This window comes from Simochromis diagramma, unplaced genomic scaffold (genome assembly GCF_900408965.1).
Source record: "Simochromis diagramma unplaced genomic scaffold, fSimDia1.1 OVJJ01000361.1, whole genome shotgun sequence".
NCBI classification, from domain to species: Eukaryota; Metazoa; Chordata; class Actinopteri; order Cichliformes; family Cichlidae; genus Simochromis; species Simochromis diagramma.
In genome coordinates, this window is record NW_024386860.1 from 4,094,666 (window position 1) to 4,117,542 (window position 22,877).

The 22,877-nt window shown below is 41.2% G+C and overlaps 2 protein-coding genes across 3 annotated transcripts; both read left to right on the forward strand.

Moving 5' to 3' along the window:
* Positions 1 to 1,172: 1,172 nt before the first annotated feature.
* rab13 (RAB13, member RAS oncogene family) lies at positions 1,173 to 7,946 on the forward strand. Its single transcript, XM_040029815.1, has 8 exons — positions 1,173 to 1,747; positions 2,421 to 2,481; positions 3,576 to 3,636; positions 3,768 to 3,845; positions 5,552 to 5,641; positions 5,958 to 6,023; positions 6,149 to 6,199; positions 6,306 to 7,946. Exons 1-8 carry the CDS (start codon positions 1,624 to 1,626, stop codon positions 6,375 to 6,377), a joined length of 603 nt encoding a protein of 200 aa, XP_039885749.1. The 5' UTR covers positions 1,173 to 1,623; the 3' UTR covers positions 6,378 to 7,946.
* Positions 7,947 to 9,019: 1,073 nt separating this feature from the next.
* Positions 9,020 to 22,036, forward strand: fam189b (family with sequence similarity 189 member B). Of its 2 annotated transcripts, XM_040029811.1 has the most exons (15): positions 9,020 to 9,999; positions 10,147 to 11,108; positions 11,202 to 11,258; positions 11,665 to 11,772; positions 11,923 to 12,036; positions 12,137 to 12,244; positions 13,185 to 13,345; positions 13,470 to 13,569; positions 13,648 to 13,720; positions 17,229 to 17,526; positions 17,623 to 17,960; positions 18,042 to 18,083; positions 19,504 to 19,679; positions 19,785 to 19,925; positions 20,013 to 22,036. In XM_040029811.1, exons 2-15 carry the CDS (start codon positions 10,875 to 10,877, stop codon positions 20,265 to 20,267), a joined length of 2,205 nt encoding a protein of 734 aa, XP_039885745.1. In that variant the 5' UTR covers positions 9,020 to 9,999; positions 10,147 to 10,874; the 3' UTR covers positions 20,268 to 22,036. The 2 variants fall into 2 exon arrangements, with proteins under 2 accessions (XP_039885745.1, XP_039885744.1); XM_040029810.1 differs by having other exon boundaries at positions 9,020 to 11,108.
* The last annotated feature ends 841 nt before the right edge of the window (positions 22,037 to 22,877 follow it).

The following is a 22,877-nucleotide window of genomic DNA, read 5'->3' on the forward strand; positions in this document are numbered from 1 at the left end:
CACGTGAAACACGCGAGCTTAAATCCTTAAGTGTGTCCGTCTGAATATGCTCAAGTTAACAATTTTTGTTATAAGTCAGGGGAGCAAGGACTGGGCTGTCAAATGCCCCAAATCGACCATCTGCACGATTTTTCAAAGTGTCGTTATAAAGAAGTCTTTAAAACCATGTTTGTTTGTGGGGGTTTTTTCACTCAGTAAAATAAATTCAATGTAATGATGTCAGCATCCACTAGGAGTGGAAAATAAAGGACAGTAAAAATATAATTTGTTATGTTCCAAAATATTTTACATGTAAAAAGTGTGCCTCTGTGAACCCGCTGTAATCTGCAGGGTTGGATGGTAACACACAAACAGAGATATTAGATAAATAAATGTAAGTTGGCTTTAGTGGTCCGGCCTGTATGAACTAAAATGACCTCTGGTCTAGAGACATAAACACCCGAGAAAGTCAGAGGGGAACTGTTGTTACCTGCAGGTGACACCTGGGGAAAGTTACAGTGTGCTTCTCTTCCTGTAGGTGGTGCAGGTTAGACTGGAGGTACAAAAGCACTGAGCAGAATTAAGAAAGTGTCATTTTACATATATTCTTCTGTCGAGGCCAACTTTCATGCTTGGTGGTCACATTTTAAACGATGACTCTGATATCCAACAGTCTCTTTCTTGCAGGGATGTAGAACATTAGTTGTTATTTGATTAAGCTTCATAAACAATGTTAGCTTTGTATTGCTTTGTCTTATTATAAGGTTACAAAGTATTCACTTAAAACGTACTCCAAGTAAAGGCCCTGCATTATGTTACTTAAGTAAAGGTTTAAGTAAAAGTACTCTTCAGTGAGGGAGAATTACATGAATGCAGAAGGACTTTAAGCAGCATTTTACTGTTTTTTACTTCAACCTCAATTCCTGATTATTTCCTTTAATAATCAAATGACTGAGAAGGAATCAAAGTTGAGCAATGCTGTTAGAGTTATCCAAGAGCATTTCTCAACAAGAAAACCCCATGGTTATGGATTATAGATTTATTAATATCATTTTATTTCATGGAGGATGTAAGGAAAGAGCACATGTTGTTTAAACCAACTTTTTCACTTGTATCGGTCCATACACACGTGTTTACTGATCAAATGGTGCCACCTAGTGTCCGTGCTGAGTGAGTGCCTGCGAACTGTGAACCGTTCACTCCCATAAAGCTCTCCCACACGTAGCTGCTGTGGGATTGGGGCCGACAGCAAGTTCCGTTTTCTTTTTTTTTAAGTGGTATTTCTGCAGACTGGATAAACTTGTTTCCACCCCGATATGCTTGTAAACGGGATAATAACGACTCTCTAATTGCAGCGGAATGAAACTTTAATACATGAGGGCTGATCTGAAAGAGTCTGTACAACTTTATCCTGCGCAGTCCAAACACAACACGGAGGAGGATCGGAATTTACCGGTGACAAGTCTGAGAGTGAAAAGAGGAAAAAGAAGAGGATCCACTCGCAGGAGATTGCTTGTTTTAAGTCACAAGGAAAAGAATCGAGATTTAACGCGTTTGGTGGTGGATGAGAAAATCTCCGGTGAAGAGACAGACCAAACTTTCCCCGCTCCTGCTTTGACTTCTGCTTGAAGAACAACTCCGACCATGGCGAAAAAGTATGATTTCCTTTTCAAACTGTTACTCATCGGGGACAGCGGAGTGGGAAAAACGTGTCTGATCATTCGTTTTGCTGAGGACAATTTCAACTCTACGTACATTTCCACCATCGGTACGTTTAATGTTTGAATTACAGTCTGCGACATTTCTGCTTCAGCTTATGATTGGCTTCTGTGAAACTTGGGATATGAGCAAGACAAATGTTTGCTGACATTTCAAGCTCCGTTCTGCCTCTGTTTACTGTAAGAGCTGGCTTCCCGGACTGCTTTCATGTCCCAACTAGTCTGCGCTCTCTTATTTTCTTTTTCTTTATTTAGTCTCTCTCTCCTTTTTTTTTCTTTTCTCCCTGCTGAATGTGTGTGCTCTCTCTTCCCTGACCCTCTCCCCCATCTCTCCCTCAGATCTCATTCCTCTCATTTGGCTCACAGAGGGTCCACCCACCCTCATTCCTATCTCTTTTACCATCTCTACGTTCCCAGAAGAATGGCTGGCTTTCTGGCATGCACAATTTTGCACAGTCAACCCCCTCTTCTGCCCCGCACTGTCTATGTGTCTGTCAGCTTGTCCATCCAGCAGAAAAAAACAAAAACACAGCAGTCTGTAGCAGTTTGCAGGTCTGTATGTCTGATCTTTATGTCTGCTTGTGGATGGTAACACCCTGGGGGGTGTATGTTCAGTGTCGCCACCTTAGTGAGGGTGACTCATATCAACTGCAATGTGTGAGTTTTTGTCTCCAATAGGGGTATTTAATGCAGTCTTTGCCCCCCCCCCCTGTTGTCTCCCAGGAATCGACTTTAAAGTAAAAACCATTGAAGTGGATGGAAAGAAAGTGAAACTGCAAGTCTGGTAAGAAGTGGCATGTGATTGTTTGTCTGCAAACGGTTTGTGATATGGTGAGGCAGATAATCTCTGATTTGTTGAGTTATCTTTCTCTGCCCTCTGACTGCCTCCGGCTCGTTTTCCTGAGAGGAAGGAGGAACCTCCCTCTTCTTGTCCAAATCAGGATTTTATGACAGGGTTCATGTCCAAGTCCATCACACACGGCCACCACAGAGAGCTACTCCATGTCATTTAAGGGTGCTGCTAGAGAAGATATAGCAGCGTCAAATACCAGCACAGACAAAAACACGTTTATTTTTTGTTGGTTTTTTTCAGTCAGATTTGGCCTGTTTTGATTCCTTCTTCCACATCAATATAAAGGAAGTATTTAAAATACAAACGTAAATATGTTTAATCTTGCTATAAATTCCTCTTAATCCATGCAGGTAATCTGTCTACAATTACAGCAAAGAAACGTATGGATTTTTACAAAACAGTTTCTCAAAAATGATTTTTTCCCCTCATTTTAGAGCCTAAACTCTCCTTTTCAGCAGCACCTACAGACACCAATCATTGCTGAGCGATTCTCTTTATTCTGCTGTTTTTCTTCTTTTTTAAAAGAGAGGTTTGCTCATATATAATTCAGAACCAAATTTATAGAAGTTTTTTTCTGAATACATGGTGGAAAATAAACCTTTTATGACTGTTGACAGATCTTTCTGATTTATGGGGTACAAAAAATGAGAGATCCAAAATCCCCTCTATAAAAACCGTCGGCTCTGGGATGCCAGCAAAACACAAACAAGAACTTTGATCCTGGCTTCATCGAATGTTTACATTTCTCACCTGTAAAAGTTTGCAAAAAAGTTTAAATTTATATACATTTTGATATTAACACATAGTTTCAGAAAACCTGTGATGCAAAAAAAATATTCTTAGTGGAAGTATTTTAGTGGGAAAGTATCTGTTAGTGCAAACTTACCCTGTAGCTTGTAGCCTGTAGTGTCTCACCTCAAATGAATCTTTCTGCATTCTGCTATACTCCAGGTTTTTTTCATATGATAGAAGTATTTTAAAGACCTTGCAGCACCTTTTTGATTCTAAGTGTGTGCTTTTTCTAGGGACACAGCAGGGCAGGAGAGATTCAAGACCATTACAACAGCCTACTACAGAGGAGCCATGGTGAGCGCAGTATGCCTCCAGGACAATCAGGCCTGGATAATCAGGCTGACATCACTGCCTCTTTGTGCTCAGTCTGCACCTTTGACTGACTCCGTAAATGCTCTCTCTCCTGTCTGTTCTCTGTTCATCAGGGCATCATCCTGGTGTACGACATCACTGACGAGAAGTCCTTTGAAAACATTCAGAACTGGATGAAGAGCATCAGAGAAGTAAGCCGGTTTTCTATTAGCTGTGACAAAGATAACTAGGAAAGACCAAGACTGCAAAGCTAATGAGTTTATCTGGTCAGTTCATTTAAATCAAAGAAGCAAAATTCCTGTATCTTCTACTGAGGAAACAGTAATCTCTACACCATTATGTATGTGGATTGTTCTCAGGATAACCTTCCTTGTTCATAAACCAGCATAAAACTATCCAGCATGGCCTCTTGTGCTCACTTTGTTAATGATGTTTTTCAACCAAAGTAAAACTTTTAGTTGATTAAGGACTGAAGAGGTTTTCTACTCACATGTTGGCTAGGTGTCACGCTGTGTGGGAGACCTCAGATAAATGTACAACTTTCTAAAGAGCTGGCTAGCAGCTAGGAGCCAAGCTAACAAGGGCATAACATGAAAGGAAAGTTACCGCTGTTGTCTCACAGCAAGAAGGTGCTTTGAACTTCCTGGTCGACTGGGACCTTTCTGTGTGGAGTTTACATCTTCTCCCTGTGGCTCCAGCTTTCTCCCACAGTTCACAGGTTTCTGGTCCTTTGAAATAAGGTTGACCGATGGTTGTTAATTGGACATAGGTGTAGATTTGACCAAGCATGTGTATATGTGTTTTTGTTAGCCCCATGCTGGACCTCTGCCCACCCAGTGGCAGCTGGGGGTCGGCACCGCACCCGGGAACTCTCAGTTGGATTTTTAATGTTGCTCAGATATTTAAGAAAAACTAAAGATAATGCAGGAAGCAAGATTATTAAAACTGAACTAAAACTAGATGTTAAAAAAATCAACTAACTAAAATAAAATAAAAACTAGACTTTTGAAACAAGCTAAAGCTAACAAATGATTTTGTGAACTTGAGTGTTACTTTGGTTAAAAAAAGATATAAAAACTTGCCTTGAGAGGCTTTGACAGATGTGTTTATTGACACTGGCATATGCCCTCCACACACAGGAATAATAACAAAGACTAAAAGTAAAACTGAAATGAATAGAAACTTTTCCATAAATAAAATATGAACTGAAATGGGCAAACCGACTGAAACTAAACTGATTTAGAAGCAAAAACTCAAAATGAAATAAAAATAAAACCTAATGAGACTAATTACAAAACTATAAGAAGCTTTTTCAATAAGTGAATGCTGCCCATTTTAATATTCCAATTAAACAGACAATATGCAAACACGTGGTGTTCAATATCTTTACATCAAGTAAAATTAAGAACATATTATAGCTATAAATGCATAACCAGTGTCATTGTTTACAGATATACATGGCACTTGCTTACCTTCTTCATTTTCTTTTTGTTTTTTTTAAAAACTTTCATGTAAGCATCACAACTGAGCGGAACTGAAAATCGCTTTTATAGCTGTTTTCAGTCTGTTCACAGCTGTTAAACATATGAATGATTCAGTCACATTTTCATAAAGCAACTGTTATGATTTCATGTATTTGTGGCCCGCAAGTTGTCAGCGACTCTGAGAGATTTGTTTTGCTTGTTTTGCCTGTAAACAAACTGTAGACGGCAGCACTGACGAACTGCGGAAAGATGGCAATGGAGCATTTCAGGGAAATGGTCTTGGTTTAAAGGGAGAAACCGCTCTGCTGACAAACAGCTGCTATTAGTGTCTCTGTTGAGGTTTTTGCTCTCTGTGCTCTCTTTCACTTTGCTGAAGTCATTTTGATCAGTTAATCACATTCCCTCTTTCCCAGAATGCATCAGCTGGGGTCAGTCGGATGTTACTAGGTAATAAGTGTGACATTGAGACAAAGCGGAAAGTTTCCAAGGAGACAGGAGAAAAGGTAAGATGTCGCTTGCGTTTTTTTTACTTGTAATGAAACAGCAGAGGTGTAGGTTTACTTTGATGGTAGTTAAACTATCATCCAGGGTAAGATACACATGAGTAGATGGATTCAAAATTAATCATTTGTGGGGCTACTTTGCAAAGATTTCATTTTGAGAAAGAATATTGCATGGATTCCTCCCTCTTAAACTTTAGCGGACAGGAATGCTTGGGAAATGGTCAAAGTTGCTAAATTTACTCGAGATAAAACCCAGGAAGTGATTATTACCCATATCCTGTCCTCCTGTAACCATCTCGGTTCCTAATGTTAACAGCTGGCCAAAGATCACGGCATCAGGTTCTTTGAGACCAGTGCGAAGTCCAGCATTAATGTCGAGGAGGTGAGCAGTTTCTCCATACATTGAGCTTGTTTTATTATAGCTCTTTTGTTAATGTTTGTTGTGTGTTAATATGCAACAGACCTATATTTTCTCTCTTTCTGTGTTTCAATCTATCTGTCCTGCAGTCTTTTCTGGCTTTGGCACGAGACATACTACAACAATCCAGCAAGAAGCCAGTAAGTCACAACACAAGATCAGGAATGCAGCGCTATAAAAAGTAATTTTGCATGCTCTACATACTGTATGACGGTAACGTAATTTTTTCGTCTGTTTGTTTGTCAGGGCCCCGGAGGTCAACAGGTGAAAATCACCAGCAGCACAGAGAAAAAATCCTCCAAGTGCGTTCTTCTCTAGACATGATTTCACTAGTGTATGGAAGAAAGAACATAGAAACTTAGGAGCGCCTGTGTTGACAAGGAAAAATGTGGCAGGGTTTGCAAATATCAACAACAGAGAGGTGCTAAAGCTCTGTTAAACTACACTATACTCCCTTTATAAGTTCTTCCGCAAGAATTCTGCTGTCTCCAAAATAATATATGGATAAAGCAGCCCCAGTTTTTCAGACTGAACATATCCTTTATGTGACATCTACTGCGATAGAGATGATTCCACAAAAAGTTGGAGTCTGACTCCGAGACCTTTAAAAAAATAAAAAATAAAAAATATGGTCCCCACCATGGCACACATTGCTGTCACTGAACCGTATATCTTTCTCGCTTACGTTATCGTTCCTACAACAGCACACCAGCACTTAAAAGAACTGCAGCTGTCTCTTAATGCTTAATTTCTAATGTGTGAGCATGTGCAGGAGTAGCTTTATGGAGCTCAGTTGGCCGTAAAACACTAATGTGGTCTGTTTTGATTCACATGATGGACACGGGGTTTTATTTAGAGTTCAAGTGGTCATAAGCATCTGAGAAATTGAGGTTTAAATACTACAGGGGAATTCAAATTTATTAAAGAGGACCTATTATGCTAATTTCCAAATTCATATTTTTTAGTCTTGGTCTCTGCTAAAGTAGCTTTACATGATTCACACCTTTTTTTTTTTTAATGTGTGACCTTTGTGCAGACCTTCCCTTGAAGCCACATTAGCTGCCCACTGCAAACAAAAGACTTGAACCGCAGGTTGGTGGGGCTACTGTGCTTACAGAGATATCTGTGTCCAAGTCAACCACATAAGGAACATGTGGGCTCTGACATGTATAAAACTGAGTTTTTGGCTCACATGAATTGCAAAAACAGTGACCTCATTATTATAAGTTTTGGCATTAGCACAGTGGCATATGCATAACAAAAAGGAAAAGCATGATAGGTCTGCTTTAAGTTCTAAATGATAAAATGACCAGAATTGTTAGAGCGAAGGTAAAAACATGACGTACACATTAATGATGAAACAAGTTGGTCGCTGGACTTGAATGTGAAACAAGTTCTGTGTAAAACAACGCCTTGTTTTAATAGATGAATGGATTGAGAATGTGGATATAGATATTAGATATGGACAGTGATAAGTGCAATATGAGAAGATGAGTGGAGAGATGGGAAAAAAAAGATGGATTAAGCAAGTGAATGGGCAGGATGTAAAAGCCTAGGAAGCAGCAGGGTGTTCATGTGTCCCTCATAGCGAATTGATTTAGTGGGTCTTGCCTTTTATCTGAAGTGCCTGGGAAAGCTCTTACTAAACACTACCACATATTAGCGACATCTGACATGGCAGCCTCTCTGTTCAGGCAGTTTGATGATCGTTCAAAATAACCGATTGCAGGTCTTCATCTGATTCTGACAGATCTTTTTTTTTTCTCTGCACACACGCTCTAAATTTCTGTTTTCTTTTGTAATTTCCTCCACATTGTTAGTTTTCTTACACCTGCCAGATTGTATGCAAGACCTGACGCTTGATGAATAAAATTGCAAAACTATAAATCTATTGTTTGTTGTATTTTTTTAAGTTCCTGTTGGTACAGTGATGCAATAGTTTTTCTTTCCTGGTTTAGCATTGTCATAAATGTTATTCTCTGTATTCACATTTGCCTTAAGGGGCTTTACAGTTTGTACAGCATCCAACATCCTCTATCTTTAGATTCTCAATCTCGATAAGGGAAAAGCTCCCCTCAGAATCCATTTAAAGGGAAAAAATGAAGGAAACCTCAGGAACAGAGCAGTGATCCCAGATATGTGAAATAGTGAAATGACAGCTGCACAATTTCAATACTGAAAATCATAATGTTATCAATTAGGAAAAATATGGATACAGTGTTGTATTGTGAAAGACTTAGCTAGGCAGAAAATCTTTTTTCTTTAATTAAATACCTTAAATGACATCAATTAAGCGATGTTAAACTCTGTGTCCTAGTCCACAGACTTCATAGAAAAGAGGGACATAGGTTATAAAACTGTGTTGTTGGGGTTTTTTGTTTTGTTTTGAAAATTCTTCAGTGTGAAAGCAATTTCATGATATTCAACAAGTAAGTGGTGGCTTTAATTTTTCAAAAGCACATTTTAAAGCCTTCTTTAAAATTGGGGGACTTAATTAATTTATTTATTTTAGGGTTTTTTTGGGGGGCACTGTCTGACATACCTGAGTGGGGGGGCTTTTATTTTGGAAATTTCAAATGCATTTAAGCCATAGTGAGTATAAAAGATGCACATAGCTACCATAACATCACCCACTGGTTTGTGAAGCCTTGAGATTTGCTATCACCATCTTGGTTTCCAAAAGAAAAAGAAAAATGATGTGATGTGATGACTGACTGTAAAACTGTGCTCATTGGCTAAGGACTTGAGATTAAGAAAGTGTTTGCCAATGAGCTGTGGTTTCACACCACAGATTTATTTTGAGACATAATATGACAACGATTTACAAAATACACTCATTAAAAAATATTATTATTCAATACGACCCCACATGAGTGGCCAAGCCTTTAAACTCAGCAGGAAACTGTTGGCAGAGTTCAAGTTAGAAAGCAGTTTTGTGACTTCTAAAGAACTGGAAGTGTTTTTGAAAGTTATCACCTTCTCAGAGTATTCAACACTTCCACATTGGCTTTGTTTTTCCGACCTGGAAGATATATCCATCTTTTATTTTGTCTGTGGTTAAAGCATACTGGACATTCCACACACACAAAAATGAGGGCTTTTACTGTGAAAATCTATCATCCAAGTATAATGGTAACGTCCTGTAAGTCCCGTACTATTTATTTTGAGAATCTGACACCGAGATATGTTAGTCACTATGAGGGTCTTTGAACGAACAAGAAACATTACATATGATAGACACATCGCTGGTTGTTTTAGACGAGCCACCTACAGGACACACATTCTCACTACAAAGAATCTCTGCTACCGTCTATTTCTCTTTCTTCTTTCTTTCTTTTTTAACTCTCCTGCCAACAGCAACAGCAACTGCTTCGGGTTTTTGTGTGTGTTGTTGTTGTTGTTGTTTTAATCGTCGCTGCAGCAGTAAAAGCTGGATCCTGTCGCTAGGCAACCACCCCTCCTTCCCAGCATCAGCACCAGGACTGTGTTAACGCTCTCTGCCGCATCACCGAGTTGGCTGCACGTTCTGCGTGCCTTGTCATCACGTATAGGGCAGGTTGTGGTTTGCAAACACGATCCGTTCCTCTGCCAGAGTCACAGCTCGGCTTGGAAACAGAGGAAGAGATGCGAGGGCAGCAGAGGGGAGGGGCGAGCAAACACGATAATGAAAGATAAACTTAAGTTGCTGTGCTATGAGGGGGCACGGGAAGGCTAAGCGGCTGTATTGGTGTGATGTCTGGTGAAAGGCTGTGAGGTAAACGTCGGGGGTACATACACACATTCACAAACACACGGGCTGAACGGGATGCCCGCGTGACTGCAGGGAGGAAAGAGGCGGCGGAGGAGGAAGAACAAGAGGAGGAGGAGGGGGGTCTAGGTGCTTGTGTGGACCGCCGCAAAAACCTCCGAGGTGGAGTTAACAAAGATAGATAGTCTGCTGGTAAATATTCCAGCCTGGCTGCTATTTTGGTGCAGTTTGAAAATCGATGGAACATTTATTTCCTGTTCATGCCGGGATAGCTAATTAGTCTTAGGGTGATCTTAGGGTTTTGATCTCCTCGCCGTCTTTTTTTCTCTTCCGTGACAGGATAAGGAGCTGATAAAAAGGTCGCGGGAGGGGAGCGCACATGTTCAGATGATGTTCCTCAAGACTGGACGCACGGACTGACCCCCACATGCCGCCTCTGCTGGGAGTAAAACTACAAGCGAACAGCTGCTATCTCTGAGATGCTTTAGAATTTGCGGCCTGCTCGGGTCTCCAGTTACCGCAATGCCACGGGCTAGAGGAGGGAGAGAGGGACGAGAGGAGGTGGAGAGGAGGAAGCAGCAAAAAGCAAATGAGTAATAATAGCAATAATGTGAAGATTTAAAAGGAAAACGAATTGCCCAGTTTGCCTGTTAGCGTTATAATCAAAGAATGGCTGGGCAGCAGAATGGCGTAGACTGTACTATATAAGCTACATTGGCTTCTGAACTGAGTGGGGTGAAAGAGACGCTGTGTGGACTTAAAAGTATAAAAGCTGAAACGTCAGATGAGGTGAGTATGGTGCCTGCGACTGTGTGGTAGCAGCTCATTTTTTCAACTTTCTGCTGACAAAGTTATTGGACTCACTGACTGGACTACAGTGCGCACCATGGGACATTGCGCAGAACCTGCCAGTGGAGAATTTGGTGCATAACTGTGACAGAGCAGAGCTCTGAAGCCAGCATTTATGTCTCTCTCTCTCCTGCTCTCCTGTGCTTCTGCCCACACAACTTGTCTTATGAACCCGCTGTAAGCGTAAAACCTTTCCCTGCCTCCTCCACAAGCCAAACATGCCTTCACCTTCAGACTCTAGCAGCGTGGCTTCAGCCTCTGGGTCCCGGGGTTGGTCAGACAGCCGCAGGGGCATGTCTGGCCGGGGGCCTGGTGGGGCCCGACTGCTCCTTTACCTGGGGCTCTGCCACCTGGGCTTGGGAGCAATGGTCCTGGCCTTCTCTTTCACCAGCATGGCCTTCACCACCACTCCCCGCGTAAGGCAGTCTTGTCCATTCTGGGCTGGTTTCTTTGTAAGTGTAACTCGTACTGAAAACAAACAACAGTATGTTACAGCAGATATACTAAAGGAGGTATATCATGGTGCACATGCTTTTTGTTTCCAGGTGGTGGCATCGGGGATTGTTGGAATAATCTCATGGAGGAGACCTCTGACGCTGGTGGTATGTGTAGCACATTGCATCAAATCTTTCTGAGAATTTCAAACTTTTCATCCTTTTTGGCATAAAAGTGGGAGTTTAAAATGTGTATTCTTACATAACTGATAATTGAGGGTCTTTGTACTGGGGTGTTTTGTCACTATGTGGTTTAAACAATTCTATATCTGCATGAAAAAATCTATCATATTTTATATTTTGATTACACTGTGCACATGAAGTAAAACACTTAGCAGGCTTAAGATTTCAGTGCATTGAGGACAGAAAACAGGACCAGGATCTAAAACAGGCACTTTCATTGAACATGTTCTTTACTCTGGTTGAAAGCATCTTGAACCATGAGATATCCTGCTGTGGTCTTTGGTTGAATGCCACCCTCTAACTCAAACATCATCTCTGTGTATCTCCACAGGTGTCACTGTTTATGCTGCTGTCTGCAGTGTGTGTGATACTCAGTCTAGCTGGCTCAATGCTGTCCTGTCAGAATGCACAGATGGTCAAGTCCATGCTCACCTGCCAGGTACAGTGAGCAATATTATGCAAGCTTTATCTTCTACCTTCATGCTTAGATGCCCTTCTAGCCAGATGCATGGAAAACGTGACAGGAATAGCTGCAAATATCCACTTTTGGTCTACCGATTAGTGCTTTACACCAATCCAATGTGTTTAGGTGGAAAATGGTCTGTGTGTGTGCTGTGCACGCACAGACCCCTGCTCCACAGATGAGGAAAAGCTGGTCCTCAACCAGGATAATGGGTGCCACTCAGTCAGAAAACAGCTGAAGGTAGGTAGAATATTTTTTGACCACACTGGAAATCCATTTTCCACATAAAAAATTACACAAACTAAGATTTTGTTTTCTTTTGAATGCATCGTCTCTACAGGACCTTTTGTTCAGTGCGTGTGGTCTCAGCATTCTCTCCACCATCATTTGTACCCTGTCCACCGTGACCTGCAGTATCCACATATTCTCCCTGGACCTCCTGCACCTGGTAGGAACAGATTCAGCACATTTTACATTTAAAATGTGGACCCTGCAAATGTGCTGGACTGCTGCTTTAAGAGATTAGAAAATATATAGTGCTGTGAAGAAGCATTTGCTCCCTTCCTGATTTCTTTTCTTGCATATTTGTCACACTTACCTGTTTCTGATTTTGAAAAATGTTTAAACGTTTAGATAAAGATAACTCAAACAAATACAAAATTCAGTTTTTAAATGATTTATTAAGGGAATAAAACGTCCAAACCCACCTGGCCCTCTGTGAAAAAGTAATTGCCTGAAACCTAATAACTGGTTGTGCCACCATTGGCAGCAAGAACCGCAATCAACCGTTTGCAGTAATAGGCAATGAGCTTTTCAAACTCGCCATCAGACCCAACTGTTCTTTGCAGAAATGTTTTAATTCACCCACACTGGAGGGTTTTCCAGCATGCACAGCCTGTTTAAGATAATCTCAATCGGATTTAAGTCTGGACTTTGACTAGGCAACTCCAAAACCTTAATTTTGTCATTTTTAGCCATTCAAAGATGGACATTAAGGTGTGTTTTGGATCATTGTGCTCCTGCATAAGCCAAGTGTGATTGAGTTTCAGGGCATGAAATGATGGTTGGACATTGTCCTTCAGGATTTTCTGATAGAGAGCAGAGTTCATGGTTCATTCAGCTAAGGCAAGTCGTCCAAATACTGCAGCAAATTTTTCACGTAGGGCAGGTAGGTTTGCATATTTTTTTCCCTTAATAACAGAATTCATCCTTTAAAAACTGCATTTTGTATTTACTCAGGTTATCTTTGTCTAATTTTAAAATTTGTTTGCTGATCTGAAACATGTAAGTGTGACAAATATGCCAAAAAATAAGAGATCAGAAAGATAGATACTTTTTCACAACACCGTATCTTTTAAAGATGTACCCAATTTTTTATTCCTGCCCAGCTGGCCCCACATCGCTCTCGGTCTGTCAACCCAGAATGCACCACTCCTCAGGATGCCTTCCTGACCAACATCATGGACTTTGAGGAGTTTGTTCCACCCATCCCTCCACCCCCCTACTATCCTCCTGAGTACACCTGCAGCTCTGAGACAGATGCTCAGAGGTATTAAACATGCACTTAAAATGCATCAATATCACTTGTGTTCGACATTTAGTAGCCATTCACTTACATGATTAGGCTACATTTTGTAAAACCAAATGATTGATATTTTTGAATCCACATTTAGCATCACCTATAATGGCTCCATGGAGAGCCCCGTTCCCCTCTACCCCACTGACTGCCCTCCTCCTTATGAAGCTGTGATGGGACAGAGAGCTGCCAGCCAGGTAAGTATGTGTGTACTTGTATGTGTTTGTGTGATGGACTTAGTGAGAAGCTGATCTTTGTCTTTTGTGACTATCAAGGCCACAGTGTTTGACCCCCACGGCACTGAGCTGTCTGGAGAGAGAGGAACTTCCACCGCCTTCAGTGGAGAAGGTTAGCTAATGGAATATATGTTTTACAGAGCCATTTGCATTTGGAATATTAAAAAACAACTATTATTAGAAAATTATTAGAAAAAGTTACTAAAAATCAACATAATTATCATTTTAAAAACTAGTTCCAAACTTGAAGGGGTACTTCACTCCCAAACCAAATATACAGATTTTTATTTAGCCTTGTGTTACGCCCCCACACGAAAGCTAGGCGAAGAGGGTGGGGGACGGTAACAATTGGATCCGGGTTGAAATGAAAAGAACGCCAGGCAGAGCTATTTAACACAAAATAAATCTTTATTATAATCAATTAACTCAATATTCATATAAACAGTAACAACAAAAAGAGACAGCAATGCTGCTTTAATGATAAATCAGATAGTCCAACCCAAAGAGATGGTGACCACTTCAACAAAGAAAACAACTATAAGGCTTCAACAGAAAAAGACAGCAACACTGCTATTAGCAATTACTAGGCAGGCCAAACAAAATAATGGAGGCCACCGACACTTAAGGAAAACCACTGTTCAGTTAAGAGCTACTCACAAAGAGCCACGCACACGGTGGGGCTGGTCACACACAGCAGGCCTTTTCCACACCTAGACCAGTATCACACACACTGACCAGACCAGTATCACACACACTGACCAGACCAGTATCACACACACACACTGACCAGACCAGTATCTCACACTCACTCTCACACTCACACTCTCTCACACTCACACACTCTCACACTCTCTCTCTCAACACACCACAACTCGCTCACCACACACCACACACCACACACAACACACACACACACACACACACACACACCACACACACACACACACACACCACACACACACCACACCACACACCAGCCCAGCGGGAAAACCACCAGAAGTCTCTCCCACATCCACACTGCTCTCCTCCAGCTTATATCACCTCTGAGGGTAATTGGTGGTCAACAAGGGCAAATGAGCAGCAGGTGTGTCCTAAAGGAGAAGGCAGGGGCAGACAGAGACAAGGGGAGGGGCAAGAAAGAAGGAGGAGGAGAGGGAGAGGACAACACCACGCCCACACACTCCCACGTCCTCACTGGATGTAACACCTTGCTTACATGATTGTAAAAAGACCAAAACATTAATACACATATTTTAATTAAAGCAATTTTCAAGCCACACAAGATAGCATTTTAATATAGGTGTTACTAATCATATTAATAATACTCTGTTCTAAACAGGTACACAAACAGATGATTTAGGTACACCAGTGTTAACCTGCTATTAAAAAATATGACTGGTGTGAACTCTGTCTATCTTTTTCTTTTTTTGTTCGTCATAATTTCAGAAATGGGACAGTACTGTTGTTATGACATTACATAATTTGGGGGTTGTTTTTTCTTTTCTTCCATTTTTGGTTCCTTTGTGCACTGCAAGCCAAGTGCCATCTAGTGCAATTCAACAGAAAGGTCGACATCTCTACAGCCACAAGATGGACAGATACGTTTTTTTTAAACTACATGCTAGAGTAAAGAAAGAAATAAAAATAAAAAATAAAGTGTGGTTAATTTTATATTGGATTAAACACAAGTGTTAAACCTCTTCTGCCAGTGACGTTTTTCAAATGTCAGCAATGTACTAAAATCAGTATTCACTGACAGTAAATATATTGAATTAATCAGATCTATATTTTACGGAGCCCCGCAGGAGACATGGGAGAAAAAAAATTAAGACGGACTTTTGCGAGATCTCGCAAAACTAACTCGGGATCTCGCAAAACAAACTCGAGATCTTGCAAAACAAACTCGGGATCTCGCAAAACTTTTGCGAGATCTCGCAAAAGTTTTAGCCGCATTCTTCCCGTTAGCTCGGAGCTAACGGGAGGTCGAGACCTACTACAGCCGGGAGGAACACTGCTTTCCCGGCACATCGTGCCTCGACCTCCCGGTCGGCTTCGAGCCGGCGTCCGAAGAATGCAGCTAAAAGTTTTGCGAGATCTCGCAAAAGTTTTGCGAGATCCCGAGTTTGTTTTGCGAGATCTCGCAAAAGTTTTGCGAGATCCCGAGTTTGTTTTGCGAGATCTCGCAAAAGTCAGTCTTAATTTTTTTTTCTCCCATGTCCCCTGCGGGGCTCCGTAATATTTCAAATTAAGACAAACTGAAAATGAAACATAAAGCAGTGTGTAAAAGTCTTGCACCACCTCTCATTTCTTTATATTTTGCTTCCAAGGAGCCACATATTGTCTCTTTTTTTTCAGTGATCATAAGGAATATTTCTCCAGGCTTTCTGAAGTTCTTGCAAAGTGTTTATTTGAGCATTGGCTCCTTTGCCACTTATTTTCAGTCCAGTTTCTACCTGACCATTTTCAGATTAATGTTTATTTATGGGGTTAGGGTTAAGGTTATGCTTATCATGCCTCTTAAGACTGACCATTCAGGCATGAAAAGCCTCCTAATTCAAGGGATGAACTAGTGTTGTATCTGCACATAACAGAGAACTTAACAAAGAATCCATTTTTAACCGTGTCTTTAGACACTTTGTTATTAACAGCCTGACACAAAAAACAGATAATTTGTTCACACAATATTTTTCCACCAACAAGGTGATTCCCAAAGAGAAGTGGAGTCTCATCAGAAATGGTCTCAGTGGAAGTCTGGCTGTCAAGAAGTCATTGTTAAGCAAGGGAAACAGGGACAAAAGGCTGAGGTATGCCAAGTTACACAAGAACTGGACAGAAAATCAGTGGCATTAGGTCTTATTGAGTGATGAATCCAAATGTGAAGTCTATGGTTCAAATCATCAATAATATGTACAGAGGAGGTTGGGTACAATGATCTACAGCTGCCTGTAAATTATGGTTGAAGCTCTGCGATGGTTTGGGGCTGCAGTTCAGCCACAGGTGTTGGTGATCTTCCCAAAACTAATGAAAATATGATCACACAGAAGTACCCTAGAATTTTGATCCACCATGCAACACCAACTGGAAACTTCTGATTGGTAACGGCTCATTTTCCAGCATGACAATGATCTCAAACACACTGCCAATGGAGTGAAACCACACCTGGATAGAAAAACACACAAGGGAACACTCAATTGCAGGCTGACCTCCACAGAGCCCAGAACTCAACATTATTGAAGCAGTTTGGGATCATCTCGACAGTAAATGGATCAAAAGGCAGCCAACAGCCAAAGAAGAGCTTTGAATGTCCCTCAAAAATCCTAGAACTATTCCTGAACACTACTTAAATAAATGCCAAGAAAGCTCGCGTAAAAAGATTTCAGGCTATGTTGAAGAAGTAAGGTGGTCATATCAAATTTTCGCTTTCAAGCTCATTAAAACGCCACAAACTCTGTGCAGTGTTGTACAACAGAAAACAAAAAAGCATTAAGTCATAATTATTACTGACAATATTATTGCTGAGGTATAGTAAGGAGTTTTCTTAGATTACTTAAAAAGTCCTATAAATTAAATCAAAATGTAACATTTTCCCTACATAATAAAGGATTACCTTTTTTACTTAGTGTCCATGGACAGTGGATCTCTGTTAATGTCAGAGATTGTGGACATCCCTGATGATTCCTCCCCCTCTGAGGACTCCTGCCTCTTGGAGGTTGGGCTGAGAAACCAAGGGGAGAGGCGTAACAGGAACGCTAGTGAGGGTGGAGACGGAGGAGATGGTAGGGAGTATATCAACTTAGGTGGCCCACCGTGTCAAACACCAGAGAGTCCTCTGGCAGGAGGGCCGAGATCCAGGCGATTCCTCAGAGGAGAGCGGTCCAACTCCTGCTCCTCACCCAGCACAGCCACCACCACATACAGGTGAGTGCAAACGTCCGATGCCGGGTTAAAATCAGAAGTTGAAACTGCAAACACATGCCAACATATGTTTTGGCATTTTCCGGTTTTGTCATCCAGGTCTCCAGTGTTGCGGCGCCAGACCATCCTGGCTAGTAGCTGTTCCCAGCTGGAAGCAGTAGGGAGTTGCACCTCTCAACACCAATCCTCGATCCCAGAGATTCGAGTTCGCCCCTCCACCCCTTCAGTCCAAGGAGCCATCCCAGCCTCTTCTGCTCCCCTTACCTCATCCTCCTCTGCTACCAGTGAGCAACCCCATCCGCACCAACCCCTGTATCTTCACCGGAGAGCTGGGAAGAATGAAAGAGATGGAGAGAATGTACAAAAAGACCGGGAAGGCTTCCTACGCCTTGTGAGGTCACACAGTGAGCCAGGTCTGGGCTCCTCAACTGAGACAGGTAAGTCAGACACCAACGTAAACACATGTCTTAAACTAGCTTTATAGATCCCATAACCTGTCTGAACTTACATTTCTCTAGTTGACTTTGGCTCTGGAAGCAGCAAGGCATCTATAGACACAGGTAAGAGCTCGCTCCTATGGACCTTAAAGATGAGATAAACTTTATCAGGCAGTGTGATGTACAAATGTTCTTAGTTAAAGAGCTGAACCTTTGCTGCATTTCATCACCACCTCTGTCATCCTTTCTTTCTCTTTACTTGAGAGATTGTCTAATTAGAAGGAGAAACCCCAAAAGAGATCATGTCTCAGTTGTTTTGATCAGACATAGCTCAGCTCATTTACCGCTAATTGCCCTCATTCATCAAAGCCTCTTAGCAACGACTGGAAACGTACGCTTCAGAGGAGACATGGAGATCTAGCCCCATGTGCACGTGATTTATGAAACTTTTCCGGAACATCAAAATTAGCAGTGATTTGATTACATATTGATAAATGACATCACTTTGTGGAAACAGTAATGTGCCTTCTTATCTGCATTTTCTTTTTCAAATGACAGACCCCAATGGATGGATGCTCAAGCAGCAAAGTCATGGATACAGTACGTCATGGAAAAAATGCAATAATCCATGATTATCCATGATACAGGCCTTAATGTCACTATCACAGGCATAAGATTTTAGGTAGCCTAATTTATTATGGGAGATTATTCCATCAGACACACTAAATAGTATGCTGTTTACTGTCTAGTAGAGCAGGGGGACAGTCTGGTACATTCTGTAATACCATGCAGCACTTCCTACAGTCTATATACACTATACCTCTTTGAATCATCAGCAGCAATATTTGTGTTTTTGCAGCTGTTTCATCTGCTTTTTTTTATGCAGCAAAAGTCAGAATGTTTGTAATGTAGCTGTTAAATTTCAGTTATGTCTACCTGTATGTTGTTTCCCTCACTTCCAACCTTTCTAAGTATATGTTAAGGTTGTTTTTCACCATTTTGTTTTTCTATCGGCTCAGGACTCTGCCTACATCTTTATTTATATAGATTATACAGCAAGAATAAAAATATCAACACATATTGTACTGTACTGTGGAAGGATCTACAGTTTTCCTGTGGCATCTCGCCAATCAGACTGCAACTACTATATACTGCTGCAGTCACATTTTTTTTCTGTCTGCTGGTTGGGTGAAATTAGCTGAATGTCTAGAGTGAACAGAGATCCATATTTTAAATCAAGTAAATGGGCCTGCCCCTGGCAACTTTTCTAAGGTGTACCTTGCCTTTTGCCCTATGACAGCTGGGATTGGATGGGAGGATGGATAGATAGATAATTTATTCATACTTAGCCCCCTGCAGATCAGCATTATGCAAGTTGCTATAATGGTCTGCACAGCTCTGTGCCTGTGTCTGTTTTTTAAGGATATTTTTGACTTGGCATTGGGCTTGTTTTGTCGCACAGACCTGGCAACTCTGCTGCTGGATGAGCTAAAAGGGTATTATAGCTCTGCATGTAACATTTTCTTTTTCTTCTTATGCAAAGGCCCATCCTCTGAAGCGTGTCTGTTGCCCCGCACTTCTGTGCCTCCGGTTGCTGCTCTGCCCAGAAAAGGCAGCATCAAATTAGCAGCCACGGGGGTGCAGGTCCCCTCCAAACCTGCACCCACTTCACCGTTACGTTTACCTAAAGACTGCCACCGTTCTCTCGGAGACCTTAAGGCAAGTCCAAAAAAATTCTTGAAGGAAGTTACAGGAGCAGTAAGGTGGCAAATATGAACGGCTGTGCAGTCTGCTCATTCTCTGATCTCCTCGTGTTTCCGTCAGGTCACTCGGGTTCTGGTGGCTCGCTTCTTGCAGCGCTCCAAACGTAACCTGGCACCCCCATCTGAGCATGCTGGCAGCGCAGGGCAGGGACCTAAGAGAAGGAGTGGAGCTGAGGGTGCCAACCACTTGCCCTTGGAGCAGGTATAAAAAGAAGTCCTGATTACGCTGTTATGTCACTTTGCAGCAAACCTTCTGCCCTTTCTCACAACTTCATAAAAATATCTTCAGGTGTTGCGAACGCCTTGGAGCACAAGCCGTGGACAAGCCAACCATCATTCCCATCATCCTCATCGACGCGGACATCACCATTCCCACAGTGACAGTCGTCACAACCGACACTACAGCAGCCGGGCGCCTGAAGGGATCCACCTGCGCAGCTGTGGAGATTTAAGCTTCTCCTCCTCAGCGTCACTGCGTCGACTAGTGACACCTCATGCACCACATGGGTCATCGGGAGCTCTCTACTCAGAGTCTGCACTGTGAAAAGAAGAGGAGAGTGAAGGAGGGGTGGAGGAGGAAAATAGGTGGCACGCAAGATGACAAGGCTGTAGGGGGAAATATCTAGAAGCCTATTGAGATATTATTCCCTCCTTTGTCTCTTATTCACTTCCGTTTCTTGGAGCAAGCTGTGCAAATGGCCTTACTTAGTGGTGCTCTTTATCATGTGAACAACATCTTAGAGCTCCCTCACAGATCAACAGCAGTGCAGTGCTCTGTAGATGTTTATTTCTGATGGGCTCTCTTTAGAGAACCTATTGGCCAAGATCAACCTACCAGAAGCATCTTTTCTGCCACACCAATGAGCTCCTAACTCTGACTGGAAATGGAACTCAACTAGCATTCAGATTTACTTACACTTACTTTTAATCTCAGTCTGTTACACAATGGGTTGCAATATGCTTCTGGCCCTTTTGTACATTGCTATTCATTCACGGGATCGCTCAGGTGAAGTGATCAAGGAAAGCTCTTACTTTGTCTTCCATTGATTAAACAAAATGCATCATCATATAGTCAGCTGAGTACAATGTAAGATAAACAGACAACACATGAGAAATGCTTTCACATTACTGAGTTGCTAATTTTGTGTTTTTCTAATTCAGTCACACTTTTTCCACCTACACGATGGCCTTCGAAAAATAAGGCAGCCAGCATTCAGACACTGACATTAATGCACGCCACAGACACAGGCTCGGCCTGTGAAATGTACTCTCTGTGGGTGGCCCCTGGACACGGTCATTTCGTTTGCCCGTGCGCATGTTTTGCTACAACCGGCGATACAGCAGAAACCTTGTGCATTGAATCCTGACTGTCTGTGTAATTAAGTAACATGTCCTTCAGAATGTCTTTATCTGCATGTTTTGACTATGCTTCCTTTTTTTTCCTCCCCTTGCACCCAAGACCTGTGATAGTCGGCAGTTACAATGTATTTGTTTTAATAGCTAGCTCTAAGGACAAGGATCTGCAGCGCTCCCACGGGCTCCAAACATGCCTCTGTATCCAATTTGATTTTAATCGAGTTTCAATATGTGACACTGGCTAAAGCAGCTTGATCCTGTAAGATAAATAGGTGTAACTTGTACTCCGATGATATGAAGAGTCTCTCGCAGTAAATGTACAGATGAATTGATTAAGTGGTCAGGCTTCACAAAATGTGTTAGCACATGTCCCTGTGGACTCTATGGGTTGCTGGTGGTTAGTTGAATGACAAAACAAAAAGAAAATCTTCCAGATACTCTCATGACAGGGAATTTATGATGGGTCTGGCAGCTCTGGGTACTGAATTTTGAAGTGTAATAATATATTTGTATCAGATTGGATTTCTTTTTTTCTTTAGAAAGACTTTCTGGTGTGCTCACCAAGTGATGATACTGAATATGTATCAGTAAAGGCACATTTTGGATACACTCATACGTATGTATCTAAGTTTAAAGATTTACACACATACACACTTACAGGCACATGCATACACCTATAAAGGCACTGAGCTGTGTTTCTACCTCCTGTCTTGCATAAAACATAATTTATTTCAAGAAATGTATATCTGTATTGCAGGCTTAACAGGACAGAGCCTTGAGATCTGAACAATAAATGTAATCTAAGTATGACACCTATTCCAGATTTTAAATGCAGTGTCAATGTATTTCATGAAATGAAATAAATGATAGACAAAATGCAGTGTTGTGCAAAAGTCTTCAGCAACTCCTCATTTATTTAGATTTTGCTAGTAAACTGTAAAGTAGCTTCAGTGTTTTATTGAAATATATGCAAACATAAATGGAAATACAGTGTATAAGGTCAATTTTAAGCAGCTATTATTTAGCTAATATTAAATGTACAACAGCGCCAGAACTCTCTTAGGCAAGATTTCTTATAATTTCTTATGTAGTCTTGAGGGATTGTTGTCCAGGCTTCTAGAAGGACAAGCAAATCTTTTCTTTGGGTGTTGGCTGCTTTTTCATTTAATTCTCTATCAACATAAAGCCACGGCTCTGAGGAGGCCAGTCCATGACTAATCATGTGTGTGTGTTTTTTTATCCATGTATGCTTGTAATGCATTGGCAGTGTATTTGGTTTCACTGTCGTGCTGAAAAAAAATAAGTTTTTAACCAAATCAGATACTTTCCAAATGGTATTGAATGTTGGGTCAAAAGACCTGTTTTCCAGATTCAGCTTAAGAAATAAGAACAAATTGTGTTTTTTCCAAGAGACTGCAAGTAACAAAAAGCCTCAAGATACAATTTAAAACTGTTTCTTTGCCAAGTTGTCTGGTATGTGTAGACACAACATTGGTTCATCTCATGCGTTAGGTGCATTTTTATGCTTGAATCCGGTCAGATTAAATTGGATTAACAAACAATAAAATAAAGTAATATTTATAATAATAATAATCTCAAAATGGCAAGATACAATGACTGGACTGAAAATTAATGAAAAGGTGGTCAATGTCCAAGGAAAAACAAACCTTTAAAAAAGCTTCAGCTATTGCTCAAGATCACTTTAAAAAATTACTTGCTCCATGCAAGCAAAATAGAAAGAAATGAGGAGTGGCTCAAGACACTGTAAAATACCTGTGTTGTATATAAGTACAAACTA

Excerpts from the sequence above, each read along its gene's own strand:
- rab13 (XM_040029815.1), top strand. The coding sequence starts at position 1,624 with ATGGCGAAAAAGTATGATTTCCTTTTCAAACTGTTACTCATCGGGGAC. Across the intron at positions 3,637-3,767 it reads CCTACTACAGAGGAGCCATG|GGCATCATCCTGGTGTACGA; the intron begins GTGAGCGCAGTA and ends TCTGTTCATCAG. Across the intron at positions 5,642-5,957 it reads CCAAGGAGACAGGAGAAAAG|CTGGCCAAAGATCACGGCAT; the intron begins GTAAGATGTCGC and ends TAATGTTAACAG.
- fam189b (XM_040029810.1), top strand. The coding sequence starts at position 10,875 with ATGCCTTCACCTTCAGACTCTAGCAGCGTGGCTTCAGCCTCTGGGTCC. Across the intron at positions 11,773-11,922 it reads AGTCCATGCTCACCTGCCAG|GTGGAAAATGGTCTGTGTGT; the intron begins GTACAGTGAGCA and ends CAATGTGTTTAG. Across the intron at positions 17,961-18,041 it reads GGGCTCCTCAACTGAGACAG|TTGACTTTGGCTCTGGAAGC; the intron begins GTAAGTCAGACA and ends ACATTTCTCTAG.